The sequence below is a fragment of the Bos taurus genome, chromosome 1, assembly GCF_002263795.3.
Source record: "Bos taurus isolate L1 Dominette 01449 registration number 42190680 breed Hereford chromosome 1, ARS-UCD2.0, whole genome shotgun sequence".
NCBI lineage: Eukaryota > Metazoa > Chordata > Mammalia > Artiodactyla > Bovidae > Bos > Bos taurus.
The window spans coordinates 66,569,696-66,588,727 of NC_037328.1; the positions used below are offsets into that span (position 1 = coordinate 66,569,696).

Below are 19,032 nucleotides of genomic sequence, written 5' to 3' on the forward strand. Positions count from 1 at the left end.
ACAGTGACCACATTCTACACTAAGAGCAAATTAACTTTTGGTTAGCCCTGCCACGCTAACATTTGTATGACTTTTATATTTACTACAGATAAGCTCTTCTCTATTTTCTACTTATTCTACTTCACTTAAGTGTAGATCTTTATGTGTACCCTGAGATGTGGCATGCTAGTATCAGACTCTCTTTTCAGCTGACCAACTGACCAATAGCTATCTGGCTTATTCCTGTGCACACTTTTATGTACATCTGCACATTTGAAAGCAGAAGTATGACTTCTGTGCTTTCATTCATAGTTTTACTAAACATGTAAAAATGAGAAAGTAAAACACAGAGAGCCCCACAGTACCCACCTAGTATCAGCCTATTAAACAAGAATGATTCCTAATAGTTGTTGAGTGAATGAATCAATCAATATCTTGTTCTCATCCCCCATATTTAATCCATCACCATATCCTGTTGGTTATAATCCTAAATTCTGCTTGGACCTATCCATTTCTATCTACTTTTGCCACCACAACCTACAACAAAAAGCCATCTTCTTTCACTTAGATGACTACAATAGCCAACTGATTGGTCTGGTGGCCTCTACCCTGGCTTCTGTACTATCCATCTGCTACAAAGTAGCCAATCATCTTCAAAATGCAAACCTGATTATGTCACTCCTCTGCTGTTCATGTTGCTCTCAGAATAAAGAACAAAATCTTTAACTGACCGATAAGATAAGCATCGTCTGGCCCTTGCTGACCTCTTCAATCTTGCCCTCCACCCCTCTATCCACATCAACCTTCTCTCATGTGCCCTCAGTGCCTTTGCACGTGCTGGTCCCATTGCCTAGCATTTCCTAAGTCACTCCACCAACCTTCACTTACTTAGCACCTATTCAATCTGTTCTGCTTACCTATTGATGCATCAGAAACTGCCCCCAAACTTAGCAGCTTAGAACAATGAATATTTTACTCTTTCTCATAACACGTGAGTCAGAAGTTTTGGCAGCCTTCTGAGTGATTTTTCTGGTCCTCATGGCATCAACTTGGTCACTTAGCTGATGAATGGGCTAGTCTAAATGTATACTATCTAATTCAGTAGTCCCTAGCCACATACCTACTGATTATTTGAAATGTAGCTCATCTTAAATGAGATGTGTTGTAAATATAAAATACCCAGGTGATTCTGAAGATTTAGTACAGGAAAGATAATGTAAAATAGTCATTAATAATTTTTATATTGATCACATATTGAAATAGTATTTTAGATATTAGATTAGATAAAATATTTTATTTTTTTTTTTTAGACTGATCTAGCCTCTACACTTTGACTATGTACCTTACATTTATGCATCAAAATTAAGATTAAGTATTCTTTCTACCCAAAAGAAATTGACTTCCCTGACCACTTCAGGTTAAGTTGAATTAGATATTATTTTTAATCAGACTCTTATTTAGTACTTATTGAATATCTTATTGAAATTAATTTCACCTATTTATTTTTAAATGTTTTAATGTGGCTACCAGCCATTTTTAAATTACATATTTGGATTGCATTATATTTCTATTGGACGGTGCTGATCTAGAGCAAGGGTCAGTATTTTTTTTTTTTTCTATAAAAGGCCAGATAGAAAATATTTTCAGTTTTGCAAGCCATATGATCTCTGTCACAGCTTCTCAACTCTATCACTGCAGTACAAAAAATAGTCAAGGACAATAATTATAGTGGTTACAGCTGCATTTCAACAAAACTTTATTTGTAAAAATAGGTGGTGGTCTGATTTGGTCTTCAGGCTGCAGTTTGCTGACTTCTGATTTAAAGGATTCAGGATTTTATTCCCATGTTTGGTGGTTTGGCAGAAATGACTGGAAGGCTGTTTCAGCTGGGACTGTTGACTCAAACACCTACACGTGGCATTTCCATGATGGTGGTCTCAGTAGTGGGACGTCTTGTATAGTGGCTCTGAGCCCCACATTCCAAGACAGACAGACACTGCAAGGCTTCTTTTGATCTAGCCTCAGAAGTCCTAAACATCCCTTCTAGTGCACTCTATTGGTCAAACAAATCTCTAAGGCCCGCCCAGACTCAAGGAGAGGAAATTAGAGGTCACAAAGGGGTAGGAGGGAGGAGTAGCAAAGAATATGTGTCCATCTTTAACTTATCACATCATTCTTCAAATCTCAATTTAGACTAGACCTATTATGGGCCCTCCAAGCACCATGAAGCTCTCCTCTGTAGCACTCGTCATCATTGTAATTTTACATTTATTTGTATGATCATCATCCTGCTCATCTACTAACCTATAAGCAACTATAGCAAGAGGAGTCCTTTCCGGTTTTGCTCATCATTCTATTCCCAGCACCTCGCACAAGGCCTGGCTCCAAAAATATTTGTTAAATGAATGAACAACCTAGGGGCACAGCCAAGTATCTGTATGAATATGTATCCCCACATTTCTCTACTGCTCTCAAGCATATCACGAGACACTCTGTCAGAAGTTAAAATTCAGATACAGTCAATTCCCAGCAACCTTCTTATTTTGCAGTTCAGAAACTTTGTGAAAAAGGAAATAAGCCTACCCTATTCCTCCAAGGACCTCCAAGGTAATCATAGCTGTTCTAAGGGTAGAGCTTCCGGTTCTGGTGCCCTGAGAAGTGACTGACACAGCGTGTCACGCTGACGCCAGTCAAGGCCCTGGGCGGCTTGTCCTGCTCCTGGCTTTCACTGTCTTCTCACTCAGCTGGCAGTGCCCATCCAGCATGCTTGCTTGGCCAGCCACAGTACAAGCTGGAAGAAAACAAAGGATTGGGGTCTGAACCTGGGCTGAGGCCAACCTAGTCCTCCCTCCATGGAAATTATGGCATCTTTTCTTTGTTCGGAGAAGGACTCTCATATGTGCTGGGAGGAGATGAATGAGTCCACCTTCCATGCTGGCCTGGAGCTTGAATGGTAGGTATTTGTGGACACTCTGTTTTTCTTTTTAGCTCTGAGTTAGGGATCAAGGCCTGCACATCTTTATACTCCCTCACAACCTCTAGAACAAGCCTGACACTGAGTAAATTCACTACATGTTTGCATGAGACTGTCTCAATGAACAACCTTCCTTAAACACCAGGAAACCTATCAGCATTTTTCCTGGTGCCCTGATCACCACTAATATTCTAGACAAAGTACTGAAATAGGGAACTTTTTTTGCTGCTCCCCAACTTCTGCCTTGGAATCTTTCTCTCACTTCCCGAGCCATCATATGTGTACTCCCCTGTCCCACCCCGTGACTGGCCAACACCACTTCGCCATATCTGCATACTGCCTTTCGCCTGAGCTAGATCCCACATCCTCCTGCAGACTTGCAACATAAAAGAACTCTTCTTAATCCCCTTTGTTCTGTTCCAATGCATGTAGTTCCCAGAACTCTTCTAGGTGAGGCTTAGCTGAAACACAGTAACATGTGTCTGGAGGTCAGCCCAGGCCAGCAAACTCATTACCTGTCCGGGGCTGGGGTGGAGAGAAGCATTCTCTGCCTGGCACATAATAGGTGCTCAAATAATATTTGTGGACTGAATTGCAGCTCAGGACAGAAATGTCCCTGATACACAGGGACACTGTGGTCCATCCTACATCTAGCCAGCCTGTCCCCTGAGTGTCACACTCTGATTCCAGGAGCTGCCATCACACATGGTCCCAGGGATGTGCTGTTCCCTTGCTACCCTGAGAGTGGGTAGAATTGAAATCTTTTTTCCTTGCTCCTAACGCACACCTGGGGCTTCCCTGGTGGCTCAGTGGTAAAGAATCTGCCTGCCAATACAAGAGATTCAGGTTCAATCCCCAGTTTAGGAAGATGGAGAAGGGAATGACAACCCACTCCAGTATTCTTGCCTGGAGAATCCCATAGATAGAGGAGCCTGGCAGGCTACTGTCCAGGCTTTTGTGTCCAGGGTCACAAAAGAGTTGGACATGACTGAGTGACTAAGCAGTAACAACAGCACATCTGAAACCAACTGGAACTTTTAAAGGAACTATACAAGAGTCAAAAATAACACAATGAGTGGTGGATGGAAACTAAATTTCTGGTGACGAGCAAACTGTACTGTATACGGAAATGGAAATATGATGTTGTATGAAGTGGAAATATAATGTTGTAAATGTGAAAAAATGTTATAAACCAATGTTATCTCAATAAAATGAAAAAGAATGCAGGGAAGAAACTCCATTTCTTTACTTGCAACATGGGGAAAGAAAATCTCACCTTATTGTGAGGAATAATATACTTGGGCATTGAGTTGACTCTCACTCACATTCTATGATGGCCAGGTATGTAAAGTGAGAGAAAGTAGTGTCTGATGGGTGCTTTTCTTTAGTTTTGAAGGTGAACCTCCAGCTAAACAGAATGTTGAAACTTGTTCTAGGTTTTTGACCAGTTCACCCATTCTGCTCACAACTGACAGAAATATCCTCACAGAGAATCTCCCCTGTAAATTCTTAGGTTCTTTCCTCTCCCAATCCCCTTTCTGCTCTCTCCCTCCAAAAGCTAGAGTTTCTACTTCTCAGGCCCTCTGGAGAAAGTCGTGACTCGTAGTTGTGGTTAAGAGTTCATTGCACAGGGAGCAGTGACATTTCTGCTCTGCCTCATAGCCAATGACATTGAAGAAAACTGGCCCCTCACACACACTCCATGGCTAGAGATGAGAGAAAATTTTCATATGTATAAAAGAATATATTTTTATACATTTATACTGTATAAAAGAGTATCATGACACTCAAGTGTTTTAGCCCTATGTTTTAATAGGGCCTCTGGTAAACCAGGTATCTAAAGTGTTGGTCAGGATGGGTGTGCAGTCTCTAAGTTAATGTTAGGGAAGTTTATTAGGAATATCACTGCTGGGGCAGGATTTTGAGGACAAACATGATCTCTCTCCCCAAAATCCATAAAAGGCTTTGATAGAAGTGTGTTAGGCTTAGGCTTATTCTCTTTTCTCTGTTAGGCTTATTCTGCAAAGTTTGAGAGAATGATACCAGTATCAATGAGAGGAAGTTAAGGAGAGGCAGCTTTTCACCCAGGAGAAGACAGAGATTCCAAATAGAGAAGCAAAAAATAATTTTGATGTCCTTCTCAGACCCAGTGCTCCTCCCCACTGAATGAATTACAGGGACCATCTGTCCAGGATTTCCCACGACCATACAGATTTCATGTGATTATTTGAATTAAAGGTGATTCATTAAATTTATACCAAAGTATAATTTTGATGGTGTGTCCTATCTGACACATCACCCAGGGAAGAAAAAAAAAAAAAACTTTGATTGCATCAAGCATACTGATACTTGGTTTGCAAACAGTGTGAGATTTTTATACTAACTAGGAGTTCAGACTTACAGGGTTCACAGTCCTCAGAATCTATGATAAATAGGATATTGGTAGTGATTTAGGATGATGAAGTGCACAAGAATCAAATAGAGAACTCCTTTACCTTATGATCCACCAATCCCACTCCTGGGCGTATATTCAAAGAAAACTCTAATTCAGAAAGATACATGTACCCAGTGTTCATAGCAGCACTACTTACAGTAGCCAAGACATGGAAGCAATGTTCAACAGATGAGTGGATAAAGAACATGTAGTGTGTGTATGTGTGTATATATATATATATATATATATATATAGTGGAATATTACTCAGTCATAAAAAAGAATGAAATCATTCCATTTGTAGCAGCATGGATAGATCTAGAGATTATCATACTAAATGAAATAACTCAGACATGGAAAAGACAAATATCATATGCTATTACTTACATATGGAATCTTTATGATACAAATGAACTTATTTATAAAATGGAAACAGACATATAGAAAACAAATTTATGGTTACCAAAAGAAGAAGAGGTGAAGGGATAAATTAGGAGTCTAGGATTAACAGATACAAAACTACTATGTATGAAATCAACAGGAAGGTCCTACTGTAAATCATAGGGAACTATATTCAGTATCTTGTACTAAACTATAATGGAAAATAATATGAAAAAGAATATCAGATCAGATCAGATCAGTCGCTCAGTCATGTCCGACTCTGCGACCCCATGAATCGCAGCACACCGGGCCTCCCTGTCCATCACCAACTCCCGGAGTTCACTGAGACTCACGTCCATCGAGTCAGTGATGCCATCCAGCCATCTCATCCTCTGTCATCCCCTTCTCCTCCTGCCCCCAATCCCTCCCAGCATCAGAGTCTTTTCCAATGAGTCAACCCTTCCCATGAGGTGGCCAAAGTACTGGAGTTTCAGCTTTAGCATCAGTCCTTCCAAAGAAATCCCAGGGCTGATCTCCTTCAAAATGGACTGGTTGGATCTCCTTGCAGTCCAAGGGACTCTCAAGAGTCTTCTCCAACATCACAGTTCAAAAGCATCAATTCTTCGGCACTCAGCTTTCTTCACAGTCCAACTCTCACATCCATACATGACCACTGGAAAAACCATAGCCTTGACTAGACGAACCTTTGTTGGCAAAGTAATATCTCTGCTTTTGAATATGCTATCTAGGTTGATCATAACTTTCCTTCCAAGGAGTAAGTGTCTTTTAAATCATTTTGATGTACACCAGAAATTAACACAACATTATATATCAACTGTACTTCAATTTTTAAAAAAGAGAATTATTTTTTCAGATTCTACCACTGACTGGTGTCAGCTTTGGCCCAACAGATAGTGTCTGTGTTCTGAAACTTATTAAAATCACTGGGAGGAAGGCAGAACAATTGGGAGAGAGCGTGAGGTGCACAGATTGGACACCTACTATGTGTTTTGGCAACTGAATATATTTGCAACTTACTGTCACAAAACACAAATTTTCTAATTGTTTACTGCTGCTGCTGCTAAGCCACTTCAGTCGTGTCCAACTCTGTGCGACCCCATAGACAGCAGCCCACCAGGCTCCCCCGTCCCTGGGATTCTCCAGGCAAGAACACTGGAGTGGGTTGCCATTTCCTTCTCCAATGCAGGAAAGTGAAAAGTGAAAGTGAAGTCGCTTAGTCATGTCCGACTCCTAGCGACCCCATGGACTGCAGCCTACCAGGCTCCTCCGTCCATGGGATTTTCCAGGCAAGAGTACTGGAGTGGGGTGCCATTGCCTTCTCCAAATTGTTCACTAATTAGCACTAATTTTTTAAATATAAAAGAGCTCCTACAAATCAGTTCCCTCAAAAATTAAAAATAGAATTATCATATGATCCAGTAATTCCACTTTAGAGGACATACCCAAAAGAAATGATAGCCATGTCTTGAAGAGAAACTTGTACACCCATGATCATAGCATAATTCAAGGCAGCCAAAAAGAGGAAGCAACTCAGATGTCCATCAACAATTGAATGGATAAACAAAATGTTGCATTTACATACAATAGGATATTATTCAGCCTTAAAAAGGAAGGAAATTCTGACACGTGCTACAAAATGCTTGAATCTTGAATACATTATGCTAAGTGAAATAAGCCAGACACAAAAAGACAAACATTGTATGAGCCTACTTATATGAGGTGCCTAAAGTAGTCAAATTCATGGACACAGAAGGTAGAATGATGCTTTTCAAGGACAGAGGGAGTGGAGGAGTGTGTGGAGTTAGTGTTTAATGGGTACAAAATTTCAAGATGAAATTTTGGAGATGAAAGGAGTTCTAGAGATGGGTGGTAATGATGATTGCACAACAAATGTAAATGTGTTTAATATTACTATACACTTTAGAAATGAGTAAGATGGGAAATTTTAAGTTATATTTTCATGACAACAAAAAAGGATTTTTTTAAAAATTACAATAAGATGTCATTTTAACCTTCCCCATTGGTAAAGATCAATATTAAAAAGCAGAGACATTACTTTGCTGACAAAGGTCCATCTAGTCAAAGCTATGGTTTTTCCAGTAGTCATGTATGGATGTGAGAGTTGGACTATAAAGAAAGCTGAGCACCAAAGAATTGATGCTTTTGAACTGTGGTGTTGGAGAAGACTCTTGAGAGTTCCTTGGACTGCAAGGAGATCCAACCAGTCAATCCTAAAGGAAATCAGTCCTGAATATTCATTGGAAGGACTGATGCTGAAGCTGAAACTCCAATACTTTGGTCACCTGATGCAAAGAACTGACTCATTAGAAAAGACCCTGATGCTGGGAAAGATTGAAGGCAGGAGGAGAAAGGGACAACAGAGAATGAGATGGCTGGATGGCATCACTGGCCCAATGGACATGAGTTTGAGCAAGCTCTGGGAGTTGGTGATGGACAGGGAAGCCTGGTGTCCTGCAGTCCATGGGGTTGCCAAGAGTCAGACACGACTGAGCAACTGAACTGAACTGATTGGTAAAGATTACAAATTAGAAATCTTTGTTGGCAAAATCTATATGAAAATAAGGACATTCGTGCTGTGATTTTGTTGGTAGGAGCGTAAGCATCTAGTTTTAGGGGAGAACAATTTTTCAATATGTGTGAAGATTAAAATTGAATTTGCTTTTTAACTTTTTGGTCAAGCCATTCTGCTCCTAGGAAGATAGCTTACTCTCACATATATGATTTGGCATATGATCAAGGCTCTTCATTGCAGCAGAAGATTGGAAAAACCCAAATGTCTATTGATAGGGGCTGGTAAAGTAAATTATTGACATCTGATTGAAAACACCAGAATAATATGGAACTGTTAGAATGAGGATACCCAGTATGTGTGGACACAGAAAAATCTCCAAGGGAGTGGTTAGTGTGCAGAACTGCATTATAGTGTGCTAACATTTGTGTTTTATAATTAAATGAAAAAAAATGGGTCTCAGTTTTCATTTCACTTTGTCTCAAATAACTGCAAGTAGAGGCAAGAAACTGCTAACAGGTAATAGTGGTCACTCCACTTATTGCTATGGGGAGAAGTCAAACTGCTAGGGGACAAGGCTGGCAGGGAGTTGCTTTCCACTGTTTATTGCCCTTATATTTCAAATGTAGTACTATGAGCAGGTATGATCTACTAAAATTTTTTCATTTAAAAAAAAAGAAGTTACAGTCCAGAAGGAAAGAAACATAACAAATACTTTCAGCCTAAAGTCATACATTGGGTATTATGGAAAAGGAAAGGAAGGGTGTCTAGCATAACCCACAGGCATCAAGGATGGATTCTAGACAAATCACCCACAGGGAAGAAATATCTGCTATTGGATCAGGAATAGTTGTATACTTTCATCTGAGCATTGGTTTATCTTTATCTCATGGACAGATCTGGAAATTGATTCACCAATTAGATTTTCCTTTTCACCTTAGCTGTTAAAAAGTTAACAAGCCAAACTTGTGACCCATACCATACAAAGTGGGCAGATTTCTATGGTAAGCATTTAGCTTTGGCATTGTACTTGACTCCATTTTGTATTCCTGCATTTGGTTTGCTTTTCCCCTGTTTGTAATGTTGGTCATCTTCCCTATTCTATGCTTCCCTATAAGCCACTCTACAGCCTTTTGGTCTAAGTTGGGGTAAATGGGTGAATAAAGAAAGATGGAGGGCAGGAAAAGAAAAGAGAGAGCATGGAGGTTATAGAGCAATACTTATCGTTTTCCTTGGCTCCATCACATAGATTAAGTGAACACTCTAGTACTGGAAAATCCCACGGACAGAGAAGCATGGTGGGCTACAGACCATGGGGTCGCAAAGAGTCGGACACGACTGAGCGACTTCCCTTTCACTTTCTAGTACAGGATTATCAAAGTGGTTAAGGAGCCCACTGCAACACTATCATCTGTGAGTTTGCGAGTCATGGATTTCACTCAATCTACTAATCAGAATCTCTGTGGAAAAGCCCCAGGAATCTGCTTTAACATATCCTCCAGATAATTTTTATGCACATTACTGTTTGAAAACCACAGGGAAGCCAAAAAAAATTGATTTCTAAACATGAAAGTGAAAGTTGCTCAGTCGTATGTGACTCTTTGAGATCCCATGGACTTATACAGTCCATGGAATTCTCCAGGCCAAAATACTGGAATGGGTAAACTTTCCCTCTCCAGGGGATCTTCCTAACCCAGGGATCAAACCCAGGTCTCCTGCACTGCAGGCGATTCTTTACCAGCTGAGCCACCAGGGAAGCCCAAGAACACTGGAGTGGGTAGCCTATCCCTTCACCAGAGGATCTTCCCGACCCAGAAATTGAACCAGGGTCTCCCATATTGCAGGCAGATTCTTTACCAACTGAGCTACCAGGGAAGCCGTAAATACTTTCTATTTGTCCTACCATACCCATTTATTGGTCAAGATAATAATGCTGCTATTGCAGTTTTAGTTGCTCAGTTGTGTCTGACTCTTTGCAACCCCATGGACTGTTGCTTACCAGGCTCCTCTTTCACCATGGGATTTCCCAGGCAAGAATACTGGAATGAGTTGCCATTTCTTTCTCAGCTACTGCAGTAAACAACTCCCAAAATTTCATTAACTTAACACACCAAAATTTCATTTTTTGCTCACATCACGGTCCAATACAGATCACTGTGGGGTGTTAAGAGCTGTTTTATTAATTTGTTCAGCCAATCAGCTTCTTTCATAGTGAGGCTTTACCATCTTCTGGCTGCTTGGACTGCTCCTCTGGATCCTCTGCATCAAAGAAGGCAGGGGATGGAGGCAAGAGAGAGGCTTTAGCGCTGTGGTACCTGGAAGTAACGCCCATCTTTTCTGCTCACAATTCCACTGGTCAAAACCCAGTCACATGGCCTACTTGTGTAGGGGTGGGGGCTGGGAAATAGGGTATGTCTGTAGGGTTAGGAGAAAAAGAAAATGGTTTTGATGATCACACTGTATCATCTTTGCCCCACCCATGGGCCGAAGTGAATTTCAAACTCCACTTTGTCACTTTTTTGGTTTCGTTTTCTAATCGAGTTTTATCTTCTCTGTTTTAACTGTAGCACCATGGGACTGCGAAACACTCTAATCGTGATGGCCCTCCTGCTCTCTGGTAAGCACACTTTTGGCTTTATAAAGTCCTAGAATCCTCCTACTGTCTCCCCGTGAACCTGAGCTGCAAGCTGGGGCCTGAGACTTGATGGGGTTTACTCACTTTCTATTCAGTGTACACAAGACCACAAGCCAGAAAGACTTTCATGAAGAAGAAGGAAGCATCACAACTGAGAACAGGTATCTCAGCTGATGGCGGGTCCAACCTGAGATGGAGCCCACGCCTTCTGCCATCTTACACCTGTGGTTCTAGATGCACAGAGGAGGGCAGACTGGACTGTCCAGCCGTGCCCAGGGAGCTACGGGAAGGTCCCTATTCTGACATGCCTGAAGCTTAATTCTTTTGCTCCTCTGTTCCCATTGCTGGCATTCTCACACCTTTGGGAAATGACAAACTGGCTTCTAAAAGTCTCCAGCTACCAGCCATCATTGGTTTTCTTCTTCTCAACTGTTCCTCTCCCACCACCTCCTTCCCCTGTCCTTCTCCCCACCTCTCACCCATAGAACATAGTTGGCACTTATTACTGGGAGGATCAAGGCACCCAGCCCTGCAACCACCTGATTAAATGCCCTTCAGCTAATCATATCAGCTGATTTACTATCAAGCTAAGGGGCTAAGCTTCAGGGCTTCTCACCTGCACAGCTCTTTCCAAACCACTCCAAGACCTCAGGAGGAGCCCTAACAGTGTGGTCATGGGTCTTAGGTCTTAGTAAAGTTTTCATTAGTAAGATATTTTAACTACAATAAGTTAAGACCACTGTCTCTTTCCACTGTGATTTCTTGACTTGTCTCTCTGCCACATTCTCCCCGTGCTGAGCAATGTTGCAGTGGCCATGGGCATTTTGTTTTGTGTTCTGTATTCTTTTTCTTAAAGAGCCCTTCTCCACTCAAAATAAATTTAGTAGTGTCAGGCCTCAGAAAACTCAGACCTTCCCTGTTTGCTGCTTTGTCTGAGTTTAGTTTCTTCTGTAAACTGGGGCTGGCCAAGGTTCCTGCCACCCATCTTGGGACTGGATGCCCTTGGTTTCTCCTGACCCAGCCCCTTCCTGCGGCTTGTCTTCCCCACCCTGGGCACTGAGAGGGAAGTGTCCCGGTCCTGGTGTGGGGCAGACGGGGGAGGGGTAGCCCACCTGCTGTTTGACTGCAGCAGAACACAGGCTGCCCCTAACTAACTAGACTGGCCATGAGCTCACCTCCTCCCGTGGCCACACATAAGACCCTTGGCCACTGACCTCATCCTGCTGTGGTTGACAAAGAGTCTCCCTCAGATCGATGCTGGCTGGGACAGGCTTTTGGGGAAGTGCTTTCTGCTTAGCACCCTGGAGCTTGCTGTGTCTGTGCTATAGACATGTTACCTGATCTACAGATGGGCTAAAGGTCATAATACTAGCTTTCACTTCCCAGGACCAATATGATTTGCTATTTTAACTCTTGGGAAGGTAGAAGTTATGTGTGAGCAGGGGCAGAGAGAAAGGGGTTGAAGCAAAGCTTTGGACAACATTATCCAGCAAGAACCTCTTCCCATCCCACTTCTAATTGTTTTATTTGACAAGCACACAGATGTATTGCTTACAGACACTTTGTGCCAGGTACTGTTCTAGGCATTTTATAGATATTAACTCATTTAAACATCATCATAACTCTGCTTTAGGTCTTGTTATGATTCCCTATTTTACAAATGTACAAACTAAAGCCCAGAGAGGTTAAGTAATTTGCTTAAGACAACATTGCTAATAAGTGGCAGAGCTTGAATTCATACTCAGCAGTATAGATACAGCATCTGTTCACTTCATCTTGACATTATGCTACTTCTCCTAACTCTTTCTAGGGAACTGTCCATAATAGTAGGATTTGTCCCTTGGGCACCTAAACAGGTTTGATAGATCATGTGGCTTGTGCCTCAGTCAAGTTCACAATTTTCCCATCAAATACATCCTCCAAGTTCCCTGCAGTCAATACCTTAGCTGTCCCTACAGCTTGGGCCCTGGTCTTTCTCATACAGTGACCAGCCCCAGGTCTTATGACTTGGGAGGGAAGAAAAAAAATGGCCTAAAAACAAATTTTCAGAAAAGTCTGAATTGAGATATCATTTACCCCTTCTCCCCCTAAACTTTCTGACTCTGCGCATGGAAAGTGAAAATAAAACTGAGAAACCTTACCAAAATCGAGTCCAGGTGTCACTTTTGCCCTGGCTTTGCATTTGAAACTGCTTGGACACTTCCTAACTTCTGAAAAGAGTTATCAATACTGAAATTTTAAAAATAACTCCCCCAAATGGAAGTCATTTAAGCTTTATGGTGATGAGAGAATAGTGGTTATATTTTTGGCAGTACAAATTTAAAGTGGGATAGAAGACAGTGACACTTGATTAGAAGATAACATTGCCAGTACTTCACACAGGATTAAAAATAGCAACAACAACAAAACAGATTTCATTCTTATGTAAAGAATGAAAAGGAATCCATCTGAATCTCATCTTCCTTCTCAGGGCACATCTCTGCTTACTGGGCTGGTGAGCAGTGACAGGCTCATAGGCAGGCGTCCAAAGGGAGAAAGGGGATGCAATTGACCCAGCAAAAACACAGGGCTAAATAATTCATTTGACAGCAGATATAAAACAGTGCAGTGAAATAATTCTGTTTCTCCTTTTCCCCCTAATATGTTTTGTGTCTTCCCCTAGTCATGGAAATCAGACAGTGTGTTTGCTGACTCTGCCCATGAGGCAAAAATTGAATGAGAGTTTGAAATCTTAAAGGGCAAGAAGGCAGCCTTCTTGCAGAATTAGATTCTAATTTGTATTTATTAGATTATAATTTGTGTTTAGATTATAATCTGTGCTTATAAAGCTAAAGGAATGTTGAGCTGCCACTAGCAAAGGTACCTCTAACTGTCCAGCTCTGTTTGCTGCAATCCCAGCACCTCCAGTAATACTTAAATCTGGAGTCAGAGTGGTATTTGGGAAATCAATAGTTTACACATCAGGAGGAAGTTTCTTCTTAGTTTGACTTCTGAAGGATGCTCTCTTATTGTCTGGAGGTTCTCTGGGTCCTAGGGCTTCTCATTTCTCTTGAACAATACTTCTGGTTGAACAATTTATATACCAGGAGTAGTTGGGGGTTATTCCTTCACTTTTAAGATTTACATAAAATTGGCTCAAACCTTCGTTTTGTATCTGGTGTAAAGGTTTATTGTTTCCCCCGGATTTGTCCAGGTTCCTATATGGGTGGTTGCATATTTATATGGTTACTTTGACTCCCACTTCCTCTTGCTGTTATAGTGGTCACTATAATCACAGAGGTGGATAGATAGTTCAGACCTAATTCCCAAATTCCCAAAGAAGTGTCATGAAGCCTCATGGTTTTCCTTTTGGAGTCACTACTTTAAAATTAAGGTACTGTTTCAGGGGTCTTTGAAATACATGTATGCTTCCCAGTAGGGAGAATCTTACTTCTGAAGTAGTGGATCATTTTAATGTTTAGTAGATTCCAGAGAGAATGGGCTGTCTGACAAGTTAATTTGGTGGAAGATGGTCACTGAATAGGGTAAGTATAGGGTTGATTGAGAGCAGGGGTGATATTTGTAGGTAACAGAGAGGCTCCAATGGCAAACAAACTACTTTAGGAAGAGGCAAGAGTTTGAGAGATTGTAGCTTGTTTTTCCTTTGTGAGAGATCTTAATACCATCTCCAAAGTATGCAACTCAGTCCCCTGGGTATGCTGAGATTCACAGAAACAAAACACTTGTAGCCCTTCCTTTATAGCCATTGCCAGCCATAGGGCCAAATTCCAGGATCTCAAAATTACAAAAAACTCTTTCAACATCCTCTAACAGTATTTACCCATTCTTTTCATTTTCACTTTCTTTCATTCCTTCTCCCTGTAGATGTCTCTATTAAAAAGTATTCAGCTCCCTGTACCATTTAAAAATCACTTCTCTGGTCCTTACAATAAAGTTAACAGGCAAGAGAGTAAAAATAGTTATGTATAGTTGTGACCACAATATACATGCAAATCCCTGAATGTTTTATTCAGTATTGTTTCATACACACTTTCTCAAGTTCCTAAGTTCCTTTCAGTTTTATAATTTTTGAAACTGTATTAGTCCAGTGAGTCAAAATGCTGTAATTTGCTTTATTTGTATGTGTGTGTTTTATTCATTCAGAAGTAACTGCCCCCTTTGTCTTATTTGATTTATGGTTGCTGAGGAGTTTTCATTCTAATTGTCATTGTTTTATAGGTGTTCTTTCTTCATTTTTTTTTTTTAAGAATGATTCTCTTTTTCTTTGTAAATTTGAAAAAGTATTTGATATTTTTTGTTTAGCAGCTTTACCATAGTATATCTAGGTGCAGATTTATTGTCATTTATCTTCATTTATTGTCATGGTACTGAGTATGCATTTCTGATCTAAGGACTTGTGTCTTTCTCAGTTTTGAATAATCACAATCTTTATCTCTTTAAATATTGTTTCTCTACCATTCCTCCCATTCTCTTCTTTTAGGAACTACTAGTACTTCTCTCGGAGAAGGCGATGAAACCCCACTCCAATACTCTTGCCTGGAAAATCCCATGGACGGAGGAGCCTGGTGGGCTGCAGTCCATGGCGTCGCTAAGAGTCGGACACGACTGAGTGACTTCACTTTCACTTTTCACTTTCATGCATTGGAGAGGGAAATGGCAACCCACTCCAGTGTTCTTGCCTGGAGAATCCCAGGGATGGAGGAGCCTGGTGGGCTGCCATCTATGGGGTCGCACAGAGTCGGACACGACTGAAGCGACTTAGCAGCAGCAGCAGCAGCAGCAGTACTTCTCAGACTAACTCCTCTGAACTCTTAACCTGTTTTTCCACATTTTCATTTCTTTCTCTCTCTGTGCAGCAGACCAGTCAAGAATCAAGTAGATCAGTACAGACATGGGGGTCTTCAGGCTGTTGAGGGCACTCAGATCAAAAGGCTCCAGCAGTTTTATGGACCCTGGGGAGAGGTGGAAAGGAAGGATGAGGGGGAAGGGCTCAGAATGGAAATACTGGGTCTGCTGGGGAAAAGTAAGCCTGCAAGGTGAAAATGTCTCCAAACATAAGGCAGCCTCAGCAGAGGCATCTTCTGAAGACCTCTGCCCAAGGCCCCAAATAAACTGCAAAACAAAGGTGCCTGGGCTACAGATACAAATATGTAAAAGAGTGTGACTGGCCGGTGAAGGGAGCAAATCCTTGACTGCAACTCCATTTCAAGACTGCAATGTCTTTTTGGCTGTGCAAAAAGACTGAAGTGGTGAGGCCTTGGAATAGAGTGTGCCTGGCCTTTTGGAGGATTGACAAGGAAGCCAGTGTATGGCTGGGGCAGAGTAAGTGAAGGGAAGACGTCTGCAAGGTACCAGGTTACATAAGACTTCATAGGTCACGGGAAGGATTGGGGTATAGTTCTCAGCGTGATGGGAAAGGATTTGGATATAATTTTCAGAATGATGAGAAGTCATCAGAGACTTTTGGACAGGAGTGTTATACTATCTGAGATGCATTTTTAAGGATCAATTGGGCTTAAGGAATTAGATTTGGGAACAAGGGTATAAGTAGGGAGATTTATTTAAGTATAAAATATTTATTATATATATAATATATATAATATAAAATATATATTTATAAAATATATATTTATAAAAATATATAAAACATACATATAATTTATAAAAATATATATTTATATTAATATATAAATTATATAAATATATATTTATATAATTATAAATATAAATATATAATTATATAAATATAAATTTATATATATTATATATAAATATATATTTATATTACATATTTATTTAAATATAAAATATTTATTTTATATTTAAATATATATTTATAAAATATATAAAAATATATTATATTATAATATATATTTTATATAAATATTTATTTAAATATAAATTTATTTAAATATAAAATATTTATTTTATATATAAAATATAAATATAATATAAAATACATATTTATAAAATATATAATATATATTATAATATATAAAATATAAAATTTTATAAAATATAAAATATAGTTATATATTTTATAAAATATAAAATATACATTTATATATTTTTATAAAATATATATATAATATATATTTTTATATATATTATATACCTATAATATATATACATAACTGTGTATGTATTTATATCTATATGGGATCCACAGTGAGCATGAGATCAAAGCAAAGCTAGTCTTAACAGAAATATCATCTCAGTCATGAAAACTCCTGGAGAACCATCCGTGCCCTAGTCACTACTTAAGGGATGATGAGAGGAAATTGACCAGGATGTCAGAGTTTGGGAAAGAATGGAGTTTCAAGAAGGAGAGGCAGCCGACAGTGCAGTGTTCAACAATGTGGTCAGATAAGATAAGGTCTAAAAAGTGTTCTGCATTTAACAATGGGGGGAAGACAATGACAACATTTGCCAGGGAAGTTTCATCAGTGAGGTGGAGACAGAGGCAGGGGTGGAGACAGCAATCACTGCTTCAGATCAGATCAGATCAGTCGCTCAGTCATGTCCAACTCTTTGCGACCCCATGAATCGCAGCACGCCAGGCCTCCCTGTCCATCACCAACTCCTGGAGTTCACTCAGACTCACGTCCATCGAGTCAGCGATGCCATCCGCCATCTTATCCTCTGTCGTCCCCTTCTCCTCCTGCCCCCAATCCCTCCCAGCATCAGAGTCTTTTCCAGTGAGTCAACTCTTCCCATGAGGTGGCCAAAGCACTGGAGTTTCAGCTTTAGCATCATTCCTTCCAAAGAAATCCCAGGGCTGATCTCCTTCAGAATGGATTGGTTGGATCTCCTTGCAGTCCAAGGGACTCGCAAGAGTCTTCTCCAACACCACAGTTCAAAAGCATCAATTCTTCGGCACTCAGCCTTCTTCACAATCCAACTCTCACATCTATACATGACCACAGGAAAAACCATAGCCTTGACTAGATGAACCTTTGTTGGCAAAGTAATGTCTCTGCTTTTGAATATGCTATCTAGGTTGGTCATAACCTTCCTTCCAAGGAGTAAGCGTCTTTTAATTTCATGGCTGCAGTCACCATCTGCAGTGATTTTGGAGCCCAGAAAAATAAAGCCCGACATTGTTTCCACTGTTTCCCCATCTATTTCCCATGAAGTGGTGGGACCGGATGCCATGATCTTTGTTTTCTGAATGTTGAGCTTTAAGCCAACTTTTTCACTCTCCACTTTCACTTTCATCAAGAGGCTTTTGAGTTCCTCTTCACTTTCTGCCATAAGGGTGGTGTCATCTGCATATCTGAGGTTATTGATATTTCTCCCAGCAATCTTGATTCCAGCTTGTGTTTCTTCCAGTCCAGCGTTTCTCATGATGTACTCTGCATAGAAGTTAAATAAACAGGGTGACAATATACAGCCTTGATGAACTCCTTTTCCTATTTGGAACCAGTCTGTTGTTCCATGTCCAGTTCTAACTGTTGCTTCCTGACCTGCATACCAATTTCTCAAGAGGCAGATCAGGTGGTCTGGTATTCCCATCTCTTTCAGAATTTTCCAGTTTATTGTGATCCACATGGTCAAAGGCTTTGGCATAGTCAATAAAGCAGAAATAGATGTTTTTCTGGAACTCTCTTGTTTTTTGATGACCCAGCAGATGTTGGCAATTTGATCTCTGGTTCCTCTGCCTTTTCTAAAACCAGCTTGAACATCAGGAAGTTCACGGTTCACATATTGCTGAAGCCTGGCTTGGAGAATTTTCAGCATTACTTTACTAGCATGTGAGATGAGTGCAATTGTGCGGTAGTTTGAGCATTCTTTGGCATTGCCTTTCTTTGGGATTGAAATGAAAACTGACCTTTTCCAGTCCTGTGGCCACTGCTGAGTTTTCCAAATGTGCTGGCATATTGAGTGCAGCACTTTCACAGCATCATCTTTCAGGATTTGGAATAGCTCCACTGGAATTCCATCACCTCCACTAGCTTTGTTCGTAGTGATGCTTTCTAAGGCCCACTTGACTTCACATTCCAGGATGTCTGGCTCTAGGTCAGTGATCACACCATTGTGATTATCTGGGTCGTGAAGATATTTTTGTACAGTTCTTCT

The 19,032-nt window shown here is 40.4% G+C and overlaps 1 protein-coding gene and 1 long non-coding RNA gene across 6 annotated transcripts in view; one reads left to right on the forward strand and one right to left on the reverse strand.

Annotated features, from left to right (window-relative positions):
- Positions 1 to 19,032, forward strand: part of CD86 (CD86 molecule) — a 66,750-nt gene that overhangs the window by 25,511 nt on the left and 22,207 nt on the right. For all 5 annotated transcript variants that reach the window (XM_024995396.2, XM_024995417.2, XM_005201387.5 and 2 more), the window contains 1 exon segment: positions 10,886 to 10,935. In XM_024995396.2, the coding sequence (XP_024851164.1) occupies positions 10,890 to 10,935 (46 nt within the window). In that variant the 5' untranslated portion in view covers positions 10,886 to 10,889.
- The window catches only part of LOC132342118 (uncharacterized), a 212,478-nt gene that overhangs the window by 24,686 nt on the left and 168,760 nt on the right, over positions 1 to 19,032 (reverse strand). The window lies entirely within an intron of this gene.